The sequence below is a fragment of the Conger conger genome, chromosome 10, assembly GCF_963514075.1.
Source record: "Conger conger chromosome 10, fConCon1.1, whole genome shotgun sequence".
Taxonomy (NCBI): Eukaryota; Metazoa; Chordata; class Actinopteri; order Anguilliformes; family Congridae; genus Conger; species Conger conger.
The window spans coordinates 46158072-46176862 of NC_083769.1; the positions used below are offsets into that span (position 1 = coordinate 46158072).

The following is an 18791-nucleotide window of genomic DNA, read 5'->3' on the forward strand; positions in this document are numbered from 1 at the left end:
GAAGCATTTTTGATTGAAAAAATCCCACCATCACTCCCTGCCAGAGGTGCAGGACTCCAGTCCCGGAGGGCCGGTCTGTGAGCTGGGTTTTGTTCCAACAAATGACCCGAGTTGGAGTTTTATGACGGCTCTATAAACTACACTTGTTCACTGCTGTACGTGAGCAAGGTACCTTTGGGGTACACTTCCGCAGCCGTAGCTGGTGCCTCTACAAATTTCAGATCAAGACGTGATGGAGCTAATGAAATAATTAGGAGCAGAAGTTGGCACAAAACCCCAAAACAGGTCGGCCCTCGCTGGGCGCCCCTGCTCCATTCCCCGGTCTACCAGGATCGGAATGTCATGGGAATGTCACGGGAACCACAAAGGAACGGATTCTCGTTGCCCAGGATACTCTCAGCTACAGGGAGGAAAGAGTTTCTAAAAATGAATATGCCAGAAATTTCAGCAATTAAAAAAACTTGAGGGGAACTTTCAAAAGGTTTGTCTGAGTAACCAAGACAACCCTGTTAGCTTCCACTACAGTACTCTTAGCAGTAGTACCCTTTCGGCTATTTTTCTCCCTCTCAGGTTTACTGACCCCTGAAATCCCGACGGCTGAACCCTTAACCCCCTTCAGTCGCCCAGTGCAGCCCTACCCCGAACCCCCTTACCGCCCCCCTGCATTATCCATCTCCTCCCTTTGACCTTTGACCTCTACTGTGCACCCAGGGCCATAAATGATGTTAAGTATAACGTCTGAAATGCACACAAGTATAAGCAACGCAGCGTGTGCGCGTCAGGCCACATAACTGCACGCCAAAGCAGTGCTTTAACTCAGCCGGCCACACGCATGTCAGCACCCGCCGTCAGACGGGAAACTAGAGCACTTTACAGTCCGCAGGCCAAGGAAACCTCAATCTCCTGGCTTCTCTGACACCTGACACCATTATTCACACATTTAGGAGAATTGATGAAGACAGAGAGGAAGGCCAGCAGGCTGCCCGTCTTTGCACTGAATCTGATGTATGAATTTATGAATTTGTGAAAAGCAGCGCTTTCGGATTGAGACGTACCGGAGTGAAGTGTCCTTCACGCTTTCCATGAATACATTAGACTAAATGTTAATACGAGTAGCACGCTCTCCACTCTCGTTCAATTTGTGCTCCGAACACACAATACTTCAGCACACAAGCACACACACAAACCCCTCACACAGTACTTTAGCATTTACACAGAGGCTACTTCAGCTCTCTCTCTGTGACACACTCTATGACACACTCTGTGACACTGCTCCTGCAGGATGTGGATGCCCTCGGTACACTCTCACTCACTCACACTCACACTCACACTCACTCTCACTCTCACTCTCACTCTCACTCTCACTCGCACTCGCACTCGCACTCGCACTCGCACTCGCACTCGCACTCTCACTCTCTCACTCTCTCACTCTCTCACTCTCTCACTCTCTCACACACACTCACACACACACTCTCACTCTCTCACTCTCACACACTCTCACACTCTCACTCTCACACTCTCACACACTCACACACTCACACACTCACACACTCACACACTCACACACACACACACCCACCTCTCGGAGGTGAGGGCGACCCCCTCCAGGAAGCCGTGTCGGTGGGTCTCTCCGAGGCGCTCCTGCAGGATGTGGATGCCCTCGGTGACGTCGCGCAGCTGCTGGCTGTAGCGCTGGATCTTGTGCTCGATGTCGGAGAGCGTGCGCGCCGTGTCGGCCTCCAGCTCCTCCAGCATGCTCTTCTGCCGCTCCCGCAGGAAGCGGTGCAGCCGCTCGAACGCCTCGCCGATCGTCGCCCGCAGGCTCTTCGCCGACGACTAGTGGGAAAACGGCAAACATTCGGCTTTTATATAGCGCCTTTATCTCACGCTCTCTCTCACGCGCTCTCTCACGCGCTCTCTCACGCTCTCTCTCACGCTCTCTCTCACGCTCTCTCTCACGCTCTCTCTCACGCTCTCTCTCACGCGCTCTCTCACGCGCTCTCTCACGCGCTCTCTCACGCGCTCTCTCACGCGCTCTCTCACGCGCTCTCTCACGCTCTCTCTCACGCTCTCTCTCACGCTCTCTCTCACGCTCTCTCTCACGCTCTCTCACACGCTCTCACACGCTCTCACACTCTCTCACACTCTCTCACACTCTCTCACACTCTCTCACACTCTCTCACACTCTCTCACACTCTCTCACACTCTCTCACACTCTCTCACACTCATGGCGATTGGCTGCCATGCAAGGCACTGACCAGCTCGTCAGGAGCATTTAGGGGTTAGGTGTCTTGCTCAGGGACACTTCGACACAGCCCGGGCGGGATCGAACCAGCAACCCTCTGACTTGGCCAGACGACTGATCTTACTGCCTGAGCCAATGTTGCTGGGTTAAAGGTCAGGAACACTACACACCGACATCCAGAGAGCAAGTCCTGGGGCCTCAATCAGTGAACCGGTGTGGAAACCCTTTGGTCAGGTTGGCTGTTCAACTGTGTTAATGGGCAGCCGGTAGCCTGGTGGTTAAGGGACATGGCAAGCACCCGGAAGGTTGGTGGTTCTAGCCACGGTGTAGGCACGATAAGAACCATGCAGCAGTTCAGCCCCCCTTAAACTGCACATGGCTCCTGCTTAGTCAAATCAACTGCAAGTCGCTTTCGATAAAAGCATCAGACAAGTAACTGTAGTGTAATTTAACTGATTTAATTAATTTGTAATTTGACCTTTAGTGCCCACATCATTCACTCTGGCTCAACATCTCACCATCAAGCAGAGTAAGTATTAATAATGACTATAATTCATTGCATTTATATAGTGCTTTTCTCAACACTCAAAGTGTTTATTACAGTGATGAGGAGGAAACTCACCTCAACCACTACCAATGTGTAGCACCCACCTGGGTGATGCACGGCAGCCATTTTGTGCCAGAAGCACCACGTGTTGCTTCCTGACACTACTACATTCTCAATTTACCTCTTACATCTACTATGTCTTTTAACTTAATACTGTAAGTGTATGTATCGACTAGCATCAGCCTTCAATCAAAAACATGCACAGTATGCACTTATACAAGCTTATCACAACAAGTTTTGATTATAGGTTTGAGACGCTAAACAAGGGCGTTAGTGGATTGGGAAATGAAACATATTTCACCATAAACTTCACCTCTCCGACAAGTCCTTGCTCAGGATAGGAGCATCTGCTAAATGCCCAAGTGTAAATGTTTGTCACGTTTCGTGATCACGGTCAGAGTTACTGATCGGCAAACGCCTTTGCGAAACACGATTTAAAAAATTTAAAAAAAGGTATCTGAGCTGCTTGCTTTTTGTTCAGTTTCTTGGGCCTACAGAGAGACACAGACCCTCAAAAACAGGAAAGGAAAAGGATAAGAAAGTTGAATGAGCCTAAAGAAAGTGCGGAAGATCAGACAATGATAAAGAGCGAAGGAGACTAATGGCAGAGGAGAAACCAGGCCTGGAGGGGGAGGGGGGAGGGGGGACTGGAGAGCCGCAGAACTCATCCTAAAGCCCCACTCCTCGGCTGAGTGATGAAGAGGACGATGAAGGTAATGAGCGGACACAGATCCGCCACCGGCCGGGTCTGTCGAGGACACCCGGAGCGCTCCGGGGATTAGGAGACGAGCAGAGCAGACAGGCGAGGGGAAGAATCGTTTCTCTGAAGAGACGGCCATTACGCACGGAGCAGCGGAGCGCTGATAAGATGGCGGGTGGGATTGATGTGCTGATAAGATGGCAGGTGGTGGGATTGATGTGCTGATAAGATGGCAGTGGGGGATTGATGTGCTGATAAGATGGTGGGTGGGATTGATGTGCTGATAAGATGGCGGTGGGGGGATTGATGTGCTGATAAGATGGCGGGGGGATTGATGTGCTGATAAGATGGCAGTGGGGGATTGATGTGCTGATAAGATGGTGGGTGGGATTGATGTGCTGATAAGATGGCGGGGGGATTGATGTGCTGATAAGATGGCAGTGGGGGATTGATGTGCTGATAAGATGGTGGGTGGGATTGATGTGCTGATAAGATGGCGGTGGGATTGATGTGCTGATAAGATGGTGGGATTGATGTGCTGATAAGATGGCGGGCGGTGGGATTGCTGTGCTGATAAGATGGTGGGATTGATGTGCTGATAAGATGGCGGGCGGTGGGATTGATGTGCTGATAAAATGGTGGGATTGATGTGCTAATAAGATGGCGGGCGGTGGGATTGATGTGCTGATAAGATGGTGGGATTGATGTGCTGATAAGATGGCGGGCGGTGGGATTGATGTGCTGATAAGATGGTGGGATTGATGTGCTGATAAGATGGCGGGCGGTGGGATTGATGTGCTGATAAGATGGTGGGATTGATGTGCTGATAAGATGGCGGGCGGTGGGATTGATGTGCTGATAAAATGGTGGGATTGATATGCTGATAAGATGGCGGTGGGATTGATGTGCTGATAAGATGGCGGGTGGTGGGATTGATGTGCTGATAAAATGGCGGGTGGGATTGATGTGCTGATAAAATGGCGGTGGGATTGATGTGCTGATAAGATGGCGGGCGGTGGGATTGATGTGCTGATAAGATGGTGGGGGGATTGATGTGCTGATAAGATGGCGGTGGGATTGATGTGCTGATAAGATGGCAGGTGGGATTGATGTGCTGATAAGATGGTGGGATTGATGTGCTGATAAGATGGCGGGCGGTGGGATTGATGTGCTGATAAGATGGTGGGATTGATGTGCTGATAAGATGGCGGGCGGTGGGATTGATGTGCTGATAAAATGGTGGGATTGATATGCTGATAAGATGGCGGTGGGATTGATGTGCTGATAAGATGGCGGGTGGTGGGATTGATGTGCTGATAAGATGGCGGGTGGGATTGATGTGCTGATAAAATGGCGGTGGGATTGATGTGCTGATAAGATGGCGGGCGGTGGGATTGATGTGCTGATAAGATGGTGGGGGGATTGATGTGCTGATAAGATGGCGGTGGGGGGATTGATGTGCTGATAAGATGGCGGGGGGATTGATGTGCTGATAAGATGGCAGTGGGGGATTGATGTGCTGATAAGATGGTGGGTGGGATTGATGTGCTGATAAGATGGCGAGGGGATTGATGTGCTGATAAGATGGCAGTGGGGGATTGATGTGCTGATAAGATGGTGGGTGGGATTGATGTGCTGATAAGATGGCGGTGGGATTGATGTGCTGATAAGATGGTGGGATTGATGTGCTGATAAGATGGCGGGCGGTGGGATTGATGTGCTGATAAGATGGTGGGATTGATGTGCTGATAAGATGGCGGGCGGTGGGATTGATGTGCTGATAAGATGGTGGGATTGATGTGCTGATAAGATGGCGGGCGGTGGGATTGATGTGCTGATAAGATGGTGGGATTGATGTGCTGATAAGATGGCGGGCGGTGGGATTGATGTGCTGATAAGATGGTGGGATTGATGTGCTGATAAGATGGCGGGCGGTGGGATTGATGTGCTGATAAGATGGTGGGATTGATGTGCTGATAAGATGGCGGGCGGTGGGATTGATGTGCTGATAAGATGGTGGGATTGATGTGCTGATAAGATGGCGGGCGGTGGGATTGATGTGCTGATAAGATGGTGGGATTGATGTGCTGATAAGATGGCGGGCGGTGGGATTGATGTGCTGATAAAATGGTGGGATTGATATGCTGATAAGATGGCGGTGGGATTGATGTGCTGATAAGATGGCGGGTGGTGGGATTGATGTGCTGATAAGATGGCGGGTGGGATTGATGTGCTGATAAAATGGCGGTGGGATTGATGTGCTGATAAGATGGCGGGCGGTGGGATTGATGTGCTGATAAGATGGTGGGGGGATTGATGTGCTGATAAGATGGCGGTGGGATTGATGTGCTGATAAGATGGCGGTGGGATTGATGTGCTGATAAGATGGTGGGGGGATTGATGTGCTGATAAGATGGCGGTGGGATTGATGTGCTGATAAGATGGCAGGTGGGATTGATGTGCTGATAAGATGGTGGGTGGGACTGATGCACTGATAAGATGGCGGGTGGGATTGATGTGCTGATAAGATGGCGGTGGGGGGATTGATGTGCTGATAAGATGGCGGTGGTGGGATTGATGCGCTGATAAAATGGCGGTGGGGGGATTGATGCGCTGATAAGATGGCGGGTGGGATTGATGTGCTGATAAGATGGCGGGTGGGATTGATGTGCTGATAAGATGGTGGGTGGGATTGATGTGCTGATAAGATGGCGGTGGGGGGATTGATGCGCTGATAAGATGGCGGGTGGGATTGATGTGCTGATAAGATGGCGGTGGTGGGATTGATGTGATAAAATGGCGGTGGGGGGATTGATGCACTGATAAGATGGCGGTGGGGGGACTGATGCGCTGATAAGATGGCGGTGGTGGGATTGATGTGCTGATAAGATGGCGGTGGTGGGATTGATGTGCTGATAAGATGGCGGTGGTGGGATTGATGTGCTGATAAAATGGCGGTGGTGGGATTGATGTGCTGATAAGATGGCGGTGGTGGGATTGATGTGCTGATAAAATGGCGGGTGGGATTGATGGGGACGGAGATGAGGAGGAACGGAGGGAGAAGCCAATCATCTCTGAGCTGCCAAAGGAAGTAATCGGGGGGGGGGGGGGGGGAAACGCATTATATCAAATATTGATTACTTCATTCATAAGCATGAATAATTCATTTTTGTTATGAGAAAATGTAGAGTGAGACCTCATTTGATTGCACCAGAGACCAGCACCTGTCTAGCACCTGTTAGCATGACACCCATCCTCCAATTCAAAAAGCATCATTGTACTGGTGTGACCAATGCAATGCTCATTGGTCAGGTGGTGGTATACCAAATAGGGGACGAGAGGAGGAAGAAAAGAGAAAAGAAAAGAAAAGATGTAATGTGTCTAAAATATGTCAGAGTCAGGTTTAAACCTCCTCCTACTCCTCCGTGTCCTAGGTGCTTCACAATGACCCGGCGGTGTGTGATTTCAGCGTTTCCGCCCGTCTCGCAGTTTAAGATGCGTGGAGAGTGACAGACAGAGCAGGGCGCCGTCACTCACGCTGGGTTCGGTCTGCGAGAGACCATTTAAGGCCCACAGGTGCACTGATCTTATCGTAACACTGCCCCTCTAGGTGGCATTTAGTGGTGAAAAGAGGAGACTATTACACTATAAATCACACAAAAAAATGTGCATTAAAACCGTATCGGGCCATTCTGACTGCAGCCATGGTTTCCCTGCCCCCCCCCCCCCCGTTGTCTTCCTTCATTAGACCTGCCCCATTGCACCCAGGAGAGGGGGAGAGATGGCAGGGGCTCTAGGAGTCTGTGGGGTCAGAGCCCATGAAAGCAGGTAGGAGTGGGGTTTAAAAAATAAAGAAAAAAAGAAAAAAAGAAAAAAGAAAAAAAGAGTTGATCTCATCAGCACTTGGTATTCTGAACCGGAAGCTATACAATTACCCAGAAAACATTGGGGTAGCAGAGCGCTCATATCTGCTGGGAGTTTTAGTCAAGCTCGATTTCCTGGCACGGCGTCAATGCTACTGCAAGTGAGAGGCAGAAAAAAAATAGACACTCACAGTCGGGACCATGACTCACACTGAGCCTCCAAAATTCAAAGGTAACAAGAGGAGGCCAATGACCCCCCACGAGGGGGGACCTGCTCCGCCCTCAGCAGCACACGTGCTGTGCTTCTGATAGTGCGAGATAATTACGAAAAAAAAAAAGTATGATCCCAAAAATAAGCCTTTAATTTTGAAAACTAATTTCAAATGCTAATTATTAACTGAGCAGAACTTTTCCGTTAGAGCCTGTTAAGACGGCTCTTCCATAGATTTCAAATCTCAAATTCCAACACTGCTCACGCAAGCATATATGTGTGTGTGGAGTTCACAGATAATTACACACAATCTTCTTCTGGTGTCACACGACTCAGCCTTGCCATACAGTTTCAAATTCACGGAATTGCACTCTTGGGTAATTGCACAAATTGGGCACAAGCTTATGAAGATGGTTTGACTTGTCAAAATCCTTCTATGTTAAAGTCCAATTCTCAGGAAATCCGCGACGGAACATTAAACAGCCTTTCTGAAAGCTGATATTCCATGTCATATCCAAATTAAAAGGGAAATGGAACCATGAGCGGAACAGCATGTGAATAATGACTTTATAATTTGTACCAACTGAGTTTTATTCTCATCCTTCAAATGAAACATGACAAACATAATATATTACAAAATAATTGTAATTAAGTGTGATATATTTACCTGCGATATGACACCAGGAATGATTTTATTTCAACTAGTTAACTAAGTTTTCAGCAAAGACCTATTAAACCGTCTACTTCATGGTGTGATGTGAAATAATTCAAATAATTAGTTATTGAGCTCATTTTATCCAAAGCCACTTGATGAGTTGATGAGCAGGGGAAAATCCTGCCCTCTCAAGGGCCCAACAGCTCTGCGGATCTTAACGTGGCTAGACCGGGACTTGAACCACCAACCTTCCGGGTCCCAGCCATGCACCTTAGCCACTAGGCTACAGGCGCCTTAGCCACTAGACTACAAGCGCCTTAGCCACTAGGCAACAAGCACCTTAGCCACTAGGCAACAAGCACCTTAGCCACTAGGCAACAAGCACCTTAGCCACTAGGAAACAAGCACCTTAGCCACTAGGAAACAAGCACCTTAGCCACTAGGAAACAAGCACCTTAGCCACTAGGCAACAAGCACCTTAGCCACTAGGCAACAGGCACCTTAGCCACTAGGCTACAGGCACCTTAGTCACTAAACTAGGCTACAGGCTGCTACATGTTGAACGCAATATGTTGCACGACCACTCCGGTGAAAGCCGGGGACTGTAGCAGTCATGTGACCGACAGCAGCTGACGTATGGGTAAGGAAGTGAAGGACGAGGCTGGCCAATGAGGAGGCGAGCGAGGCGTGACAGCATCGGGGGGGAAATTCACTCCCACAGGATGAATGGAGCACACTGTCTGCGTTCTCCACTCAGTCAGTACTGAACGTGTGAGGATTAAAAACAAACCCACACACGCACACAGACACACAGACAGACAGACACGCAGACACTCTGTTGAATCGACTCACTAACTCCTCTCTCAGGGCCTAACACAGAGGTGTCAATCATGGGAGTGAGAGGCGAGTTGTGACTGGATGAAAGCCGGCCTCGGGGGACGTGCAGACCGCGTTAGCGCTGTTCAGACTTTCAAGGGTTCTTGAGCCCGATGCCAGCCGTCATTTTTATTTATTTACTTTCTTAAATGGGATGAAGAACTGGCATGTGATATCAGTGTCAGGAAACATGTAATTATGCATGCCATGTCTGGCTGTTTTTAAATTAAATGAATTGTTTCCGCATATTAAAAAAATATAAATAAATAAATAAATCAAGTAGCCCATTGCAGTCTGCCCACACACTGTAAAAGCAAAAAAAAAAAAATAAAATCACAATGCAGGGGATGAACTAGACTTTAAATATTGAAAAATATCAGCCGTATTAAATTGCCTATTGGCCCATAGCCTGGAGCACATTTCAAATGAAAAGCAGTTGATTTTGATATGTGTCCGGTCTACTCTTAATTGCCGGGGGATGAAACGCACATGGACTGAAATCAGCCGACCAGGAAATGGGGGGGGGGGGGGGTGGTGGGGGGAAACTGGGCTGGTAACTCAATGTTTTCAGGTTTTATTCCCAGTTGGGGCATTGCCACTGAAATCTGCATTTAGCCGTTGAAGCAATGCGGATATTTAACCTTTATAAAAAAGAAAATGTGTTCATTTATGCAGTACATTTAATAATTCCATCCATCCATCCATCCATTATCTGAACCCGCTTATCCTGATCAGGGTCGCAGGGGGGCTGGAGCCTATCCCAGCATACATTGGGCGAAAGGCAGGAATACACCCTGGACAGGTCGCCAGTCTATCTCAGGGCACACACACCATTCACTCACACACTCACACACTCATACCTACGGGCAATTTAGACTCTCCAATCAGCCTAACCTGCATGTCTTTGGACTGTGGGAGGAAACCAGAGTACCCGGAGGAAACCCACGCAGACACGGGGAGAACATGCAAACTCCGCACAGAGAGGCCCCGGCCGACGGGGATTCGAACCCAGGACCTCCTTGCTGTGAGGCGGCAGTGCTACCCACTGCACCATCCGTGCCACCCATTTAATAATTCATTATGCTAAATGACATAACCTCCAGGACACAGAGTTCCTCTGAGAAGGGCTCAGCGTAGTGGTCAAGGTAAATGGAAGCCAATCGCTGTAGGTGTATGAGTATATGAATGGGTGAATGAGAATCATCAATTGTTCAGCGTTTTGGATAAAAGCGCTATATAAATGCCTACCATAAATGACTGGCATACACAAGGTCTAATCTAGCCACAATAAGATCTGCACAGCCGTTGGGCCCTTGAGCAAGGCCCTTAACCCTACATTGCTCCAGGGGAGGATTGTCTCCTGCTTAGTCTAATCAACTGTACGTCGCTCTGGATAAGAGCGTATGCCAATAATGTGATGTAATGTAATGTAATGGCTCATAACACCTTTTCGCACAAGACACTATGCTACGCTATAGGTCAAGTGAGGCTCGAGCGTACCTTGGTTTCGGTGAGCTGCCTCTGGAGCAGCTTCAGGGCCTCAGTGTGCCCGACTTCACTGTCCTGCAGGGTGGCCAGCTGCTCCCTCATCTCCCTCTACAACAGAGCACACACAGGGAGAGGGTCAGCCACACTCAACAGCGCCCCCCGGTGGCCAGGAGGGCCACGGCCCACACCACAGAAAGAAAGAACACTGGAGCCGTTTGTATTGACAATTGTCATTATACTTTTCATATATACACACACAACCACACACACAAGGAACAAAGGACATACCAAATCCAAATAAAAACACATAGATTTACATCATATTTACAAAAACGTTAAAACTGCATGCAAGATTAATCGGCGGACAGTGGATGATATAAATAAGAACAATGGGAAAGGAAAATGACACAACACCTAATGGCTAATGCCAGCTGAATACCACGGTCACATCTTTTGTTCAACATTCACTTTCTTAAAAGAGATGAGATGTAACGGAGCCACAATAACGACCCTGCGCGCGACATAAAGCCGTCTGACCTGCTTCACCTGTCGATGGCGAACAGCCAACCGTAGGACGGCACATCACAGCCCAGCGTGAGAGCAGTGTTTCAGACGCGCACACCGGCTTAAGAGCTTTTCATAACCCGTTCATATAATTGGTATTTATACACTCCATCTCCTGGAGCCACTGTGAGGTATTCTCCTGCCATTCACTCCGGCTAACAGGACCCCAGACAGGACCTATAAATAATGGCGGAGGAGGCTGAATAATGCAATATCGCTGAGGGCCCCAGTGAAACCCGCACCGTCAAAAAAACAGCCCGGCCTCTTCTCTGTAAACCGGGCCAGTGCAAGGCCAAGCTGGGTCTCCTGTGCCCGGCGGGAGAGACAGCCTTTAATTAAAAAGAAAGAAAAGAAAAAAAAAGTCTGCCCAGCAAACCGCCGGAGCCTGTGTGGGAGCAGAGCACACCCAGGAGGTCAGGTCCGGTCAAACCTCTCCAGCACCTGCCCACACCTCAGACAACTGGAGCACGTCAGCGCGGAGACCGGGGCCGGCGGAACCGGCTGCACCACTTCCGTAAACATTGCGCTCAGCGGTTATTATTAATGAATTAAAAATGCGGCACACCCGCGCAGACGTGAGGGTTCTGGTCCTCAGCGCCCCAGCGGTTGTGGGTATCCGTGTTGAATGCAGATGGATGCGGGGTGCTCTTTGTATGGCTTTCCTCACGGCTCTTTTGGAGGGGGATAATAACCGCCCCCGTTACGGAGTTCGGTTGGAGCCGTGCGCTCTCGCCTCACAGCCAGGAGGGCTGAGGTGGAATGCTGTGAAAGCAGGTCCTGGCAGTAATTTAAAATCCTCTGGGACGGGGGGTGTGGGGCGCGGGGTGCGGGGTGCGGGGATAGGGGCACACAAGCCCAGGGGAACACCGCAGTTCGCTCCGACCCTCACCTCACTCTAAGTTGCGCACGCCACTGACAGGCGGTCAAAAGAAAAATACAGTTCATACAAACTCCGCAGAGTGCTTGTTCAAGACAGTGCAGCGCAAAGCAACGGTAATTGGATCATTATACGGCATTAATTTTTAATACCCCTTTTATCAACTTGACCCCTTTTAATTTTTTATGCCTCCATTCTAGAGAACAAAGACACTAAAATGCCGGTATTAGTATTGCACTGACAGCTCTGTGGTTTAAAAGAGGAATGCCAAACATCTCAAGTGTACCTTTTTCCTTCTTCCAGAGAACATGACAGTGTCATGTCACAAACATCCTTCATCTGGGCCAATGAGAAGCCTGGAATCTCTCCGTCATCTTTGCCATGGAAACGCCTGCGGCCCCGTCAATCCAGCCTCAGTCTGACATGTCAATTACCCACAATGCACTCGGGCACCTAATAACAGTACTACTCAGTGACATTTCCAAAATGTATGCCAGCCTAACCATTTTCACAAGCCTCATGCTGTTAAAAACAACATGAAATGCAAAAATCGAGCAGCACTTAACGCATTTCATAATCAAGCAGCAGGAACACTCTGCCCCCATAGCGATTCACGATTTGACGCATGCAAAAATGTCTCTTTTTTTTTTTAGCTGCCAGTCCTCAATTGAGTCAATTACCTACTTGAGCAGAAATCCCAGCAGAACCTGGTCTGTGGGAATAGAAGCAGAATACGCTGGTTGAGGCGCTCTCAAAGAATAGCTTCAAGAAAAGCACAAATGGGCAAAGAAAATGTACTGCCATAATGAAACAATTATAAATGCATATTATAGTCCTAGTCCAGGCGCTCGTCATTTCCCGCCTGGATTACTGCAACTCCCTCCTAGCCGGTCTCCCAGCGTGTGCCATCAAGCCCCTCCAGCTGGTCCAGAATGCTGCAGCCCGCCTGATCACCAGTCAGCCCAGGTCGGCTCATGTCACCCCGCTTCTCATTGGCCTCCACTGGCTTCCTATTGCTGCACGCATCCGATTCAAGGCCCTAGTGTTGGTATTTCAGGCTGCTAAGGGGACTGCCCCACCCTACATACAATCCTTGATCACTCCCTACTCCCCAGATAGACCACTCCGGTCTGCCAGCTCTGGTCGCCTTATGGTTCCCTCTCTACCTGCACCTGGCGGTCGAGCTGCACGTTCACGCCTGTTTTCCGTTCTGGTTCCTCAGTGGTGGAATGACTTGCCTACCACTGTCAGGACAGCAGAATCCCTCCCCCTATTTTGACACAGACTCAAAACACACCTTTTCAAACTCTACCTTAGTCCTGCCTCCTGATTTCCCCCGCCCCCCCTTTCTGATATCCCTATCCTCCTTGTCTAACCCCCCCAAAAAACAAAACAAAAAAAGGCACTTATGATGACTATATGTTTAGAACAGCATTTAATGAGTATTTTCCTAGTTATGGATGTGATGCTTTGACTTGTGGAAGAACCTATGCACTTGTAAATCGCTTTGGATTAACAAATGACTAAAATGTAAAATGTAAATGTAAATGCATATCCACACGCACGTGCACACACGTGCACACACATGCACACACATGCACACACGTGCACACACGTACACACACGTGCACACACGTACACACACGTGCACACACGTACACACACGTACACACACGTGCACACACGTACACACACGTACACACACGTACACACACGTACACCTCCATCCTGGCAGATGACATTCTACTGTGCCATAGCAGACGGGCTGCACACACCGGGTCTCCTGACGCTGCAGCTCGTGAATCAGAAGCAAGGTGGCAGGAGTCTGGCAGGAGCTGCACACTACTCACAGATAAAATATGTGAAGTCATTTGATTCAGGAAACTGATGGATGAGAATGTCATTCCTTGAGTGCCGGTATCAACGCAATCTCATCCGTAGCTCGACTGTCAGTTCAAATACAATACATATTCATAGACTAATATTCCATCACACACACACACACACACACACACACACACACACACAGGAATATCAGAAATACAATCCTGTAAAAGATTGATGTTCTGAACAGGGGGTGAACCAAGAAGTGGCAGCGATTGTGTCATTTCATGCCCAGTTATTACACAACACGTATCTGACTGGTGCCCCTGGGTCGCGCACAAAGAGTGTGAGCTCTACGACTGGGTGTCTGAGTCCCGGCCGCGGCAGCATCGGCCAGGCAACGATTGGCTCAACTTGGCCAGGGACTGGGAGGGGGGGAGCCGTGATTCTGTTGGTCCCATCGCTCTCCAGCACCCACTGCACAATACTCTGACCTGGCTCTCCTCCTATGACATGGGCAGGGTATGAATGGTGGTGCGTCAGCAGCATCAGGAACTGGAACTGGAGACGGCTTCCGCTGTCTTCTTGGGGAGTCCTATGGGACCGGCTGCATGGAGTCCTATGGGACCGGCTGCATGGATTCCTATGGGACTGGCTGCATGGATTCCTATGGGACCAGCTGCATGGATTCCTATGGGACCAGCTGCATGGAGTCCTATGGGACCGGCTGCATGGATTCCTATGGGACTGGCTGCATGGAGTCCTATAGGAGTGGCTCCACGGCACAGCTCAATGGAGCATTCAGCTCAGGCCATGGAACGGCCATGTTTGAGTATGGGGCTCTTTATGCACTGCGTACCTAAACGTGGAGGAATGAAAAGGAATTAAATATATGTAAATGGTAAATGGTTGGCATTTATATAGCGCCTTTATCCACAGCGCTGTACAACTGATGCTTCTCATTCACCCATTCATACACACACACACACACACACACACTGACGGTCGGGGGTTAGGTGCCTTGCTCAGGACACTGACACAGCCCGGCGGGGGATCGAGCCGGCAACCATCCGACTGCCCTTACTGCCTGAGCCACTCACTGTGCACTTTATTAGGTATTTATTAGACTTCTTTTTTTCTTTCCTTTTTTCTCCGAATTTGGTAGGCAATTATATTCCAATTAGTGCTAGCGACGACCCCGTCCCTCGGCAACCCGAGATGTGTGTTCAGAGATGCTCTTCTGCATACCATCATTGTAATGTGCGGTTATTTGCGTTACTGTCACCTTCCTGTCAGCTTTGAGCAGTCTGGCCCTTCTCCACAGACCTCTCTCATTAGCAAGAAGAAATAAACAAACAGTCGGCCGTGGAGAGTAATTGGTCCAGTGAAAAGTATTCACTGGACCAATTACTTTTCAAGTATCAATTGAAAAGTATTCTCTAATATAGTATAGGCCAGGGTAAATTCATAGTTTTGAATGGACTTCAGTGGGGAAATGTGCTCTTTTCGGCACCAGAGGCTAAATTAACTGCAATACCGCAGGTAGCCACTGGAGTCTGTGAAGTGCTGCCGGTCTGCAGGGTGGAAAACAGCAAGGTAAATCAGGTAAATCACCAGCATCAACAGAGTTTGGTTGAATTTGGGGTTGGGGAAAAATGGAAATATCAAACTAAATAAAACACTGGTCAGCATAGTGCCACAATTATTGGCCAGCACTGTGCCACAGTTATTGGCCAGCACAGAGCCACAGTTATTGGCCAGCACAGTGCCACAATTATTGGCCAGCACAGAGCCACAGTTATTGGCCAGCACAGAACCACAGTTATTGGCCAGCACAGAGCCACAGTTATTGGCCAGCACAGAGCCACAGTTATTGGCCAGCACAGAGTCACAGTTATTGGCCAGCACAGAGCCACAGTTATTGGCCAGCACAGAGCCACAGTTATTGGCCAGCACAGAGCCACAGTTAATGGCCAGCACAGTGCCACAGTTATTGGCCAACACAGAGCCACAGTTATTGGCCAGCACAGAGCCACAGTTATTGGCCAGCACAGAGCTACAGTTATTGGCCAGCACAGAGCCACAGTTATTGGCCAGCACAGTGCCACGGCCGTTAGCAGCGTTGCCCTGCAGGAAGATGGGCCTGGATGGTCTCAGCATGGAGTCTGCATGTTCCCCCCGTGCACACGCTGGTTTCCTCCCACAATCCAAACACATGTAGCCCAGAGACTACAGAAAACTAGCCTCCCGGGCTAACTCTGGCACATCGACAGTAAATGTTATTCATGCGCGTTGTTCCAGTCAAACCATGAAATTGAATCGTCTTAAACGCCCCCTGTTATCATCACTGAGGCAAATAAATGAAATGAGTCACATGGTTGAGTCACACTTTTAGCGGTATAATGACATTAAAACAGAAACGTTCTCTGCTAATAAATGACACATTGACCAGAGTTCCCTTTCAATTTCAAGTAGATAAAAAATAATATAAAAAAAAAAAGTTGCGTCCAAGGGAATAACATATTGCATTAACTGAACCAAAGCTGATAGACACAAAAAGATACACACATTCATACGAACTGAGAAAAGAAAATGCCAGAATAAACTGACATTAACCTAGACACTGACTTCTGTACAACAATCTTCAACACCATGTGCTTATGCAATGTGCTCTTTTTTGAAGCCATTTTAGCCTTTCCTTTAATATAGGTAGTTAAAACAACTGTGTGGTCAGCGTATGAAGCAAGGAATCTTACAACACAACAGAGATGAATCTCCGAAAATACAGAAAAGGTACGGCTAAGACCACAGAAAGGACACACCTGTACAGGAGGAACAGGTGAACCCCGCCACATACCAACCTTCAGGCAGTAATCCACCAATGACAGGCTGATGAGAGAGAAAGCGTTAAAGAAAACAGAGCTCAACTGACTCCTCCCGGGGCGAAGAAGACAACAGGCCCGGATCGTAAGGAAGGGTTCGACTTGGGGAGTGGGGGTAACAAAACACGATTTGCAGAAAATACATTTCTACTTATTTTCACATACGAATGCACACGCAAACATGTGCACATGCACACACACACACACACAGACACATACGCAAACACGTGCATTCATGTGCTCACACACACACAAAATCACGTGCACACACATCGGTCTAACTGCCGGACAGTCAGCACCTTCTACACGTGTGCTTAGTGTGCGCAGGAGATGGCCGTAGCGCGTGAGTGAGTGTGTATGTGTGTGTGTGTGTGTGTGTGTGTGAGTGTGTGTCTGTCTGTACATGTGTGAACGTGTGTGTGTCTGTCAGTGCGTGAGTGAGTGAGTGAGCGTGCATGCGTGTGTGTGTGTGTGTGTGTGTTTGTGTGAGTGAGAGTGTGTATGAGTGTAGCCTGTGTATGTGTGTGAGTGTGAGTGAGAGTGCATGTGTGTGAGTGAGTGAGTGAGTGAGTGAGTGAGAGTGAGTGTGTCTGTGAGCGTGACAGAGTATGTGTGCATGTGTGTGAGAGAGCGCATGTGAGTGTGAGCGTGTGTGTGTGTGTGTGTGAGAGAGAAAGAGAGAAAGAGAGAGAGAGAGAGAGAGAGAGTGTGTGTGTGTGTGTGTGTGTGTGTGTGTGTGAGTGTGTGTGAGTGTGCGTGCGTTAGGTAAGAGCATTAGCACTGCCAGCACACAGGCTGCAGTGACAGGAGGATAACCACAGGCAGACACAGACCGCACAGAGAGGATAGGTTAAAAATACACAGCTTTACCCCGACACAATGCTCCGCTCCACACTGCCCTTTTAAATCCAACACCCCTGGAGAAACTCCTCTGTCTTATTCACTCTGCTGTGAGCACATCAGCCCCCCTGCCCGACACCCCTTTTGGATGCAAGAAAACTTGTTTACATCTTTGGAAACATTGTGATAATTGTAAATATTTAAATATTGATACTGTACTAAACAACCAAGCCCCATGTTGTGCAGTGACAGGTAATGAGGAGCTTAAACAGCTCCTGCTCTACATGCCTAGCGGGTGGCTGGATAAAAGTGCCTGCAGCCTGTAACCTAGGTTGAGCCCACTGTCCCACCTGTGATGCATTCAGATACGGACAGAGAGAGCAGCCGCTTCCAGAGAGAGACCAGCCACAAACACAGCTACTGCCAGTGCCAGTGCCAGTGCCAGTGAGAGACCAGCTACAGACACTGCTGCCAGAGATAAATCAGCCAGACAACTGCTGCGAGAGAGACCAGGTACAGACACAGGGCCTGCAAGAGAGACGAGCCATAGACACAACCACTGCCAAAAAGATACCAGCTATAGACACAGGACCTGCAAGAGAGACCAGCTAGATACAGCTACTGCCAGAAAGAGACAGGGTACAGACACCAGGTACGGACGACTACAGCTAGAAAGAGACCAGCTACAGACACAGGACCTGCTAGGTAGACTAGCTACAGACACAGGAGCTGCCAGATAGACGAACTAGAGAAGCAGGAGCTACCAGAAACAGGGAGAGACCAGCCAAAGACACAGTCACAGTGGAATACCCAGGCACTGCAAAAGAGACCAGCCACAGACACAGGCACCGCCAGGGAGAGACCAGCCACAGACACAGGTACTGACAGGGAGAGACCAGCCACAGACATAGCCACAGCCAGGGAGAGACCAGCCACAGACCCATTCACTATGAGACACAGTCGCTGCAAGAGAGACCAGCCACACAGTACCTGCAATAGAGACTAGCTACACACAAACCAGGCATACACTGTCTAGACACTGACACAGGTCCGCCTTGTCATGTAAGGACACGTCTGTGTGCCCCCGACTCTTGAGATGAGAAAAGGCTTTAGGAGCGGGGTTAAGTCCGATAGCCAGAAGTCCCCTAATTAACGGATG

The 18791-nt window shown here is 49.1% G+C and overlaps 1 protein-coding gene across 1 annotated transcript in view; it reads right to left on the reverse strand.

The window, feature by feature from the left end:
- Window positions 1-18791, reverse strand: part of LOC133139050 (E3 ubiquitin-protein ligase TRIM62-like) — a 44572-nt gene that overhangs the window by 9511 nt on the left and 16270 nt on the right. The window contains exons 3-4 of the mRNA XM_061258318.1: window positions 10658-10753; window positions 1580-1836 (exon numbers count right to left, since the gene is read on the reverse strand). Coding sequence (XP_061114302.1) covers window positions 1580-1836; window positions 10658-10753 — 353 coding nt within the window. The remainder of the gene's footprint in view (window positions 1-1579; window positions 1837-10657; window positions 10754-18791) is intronic.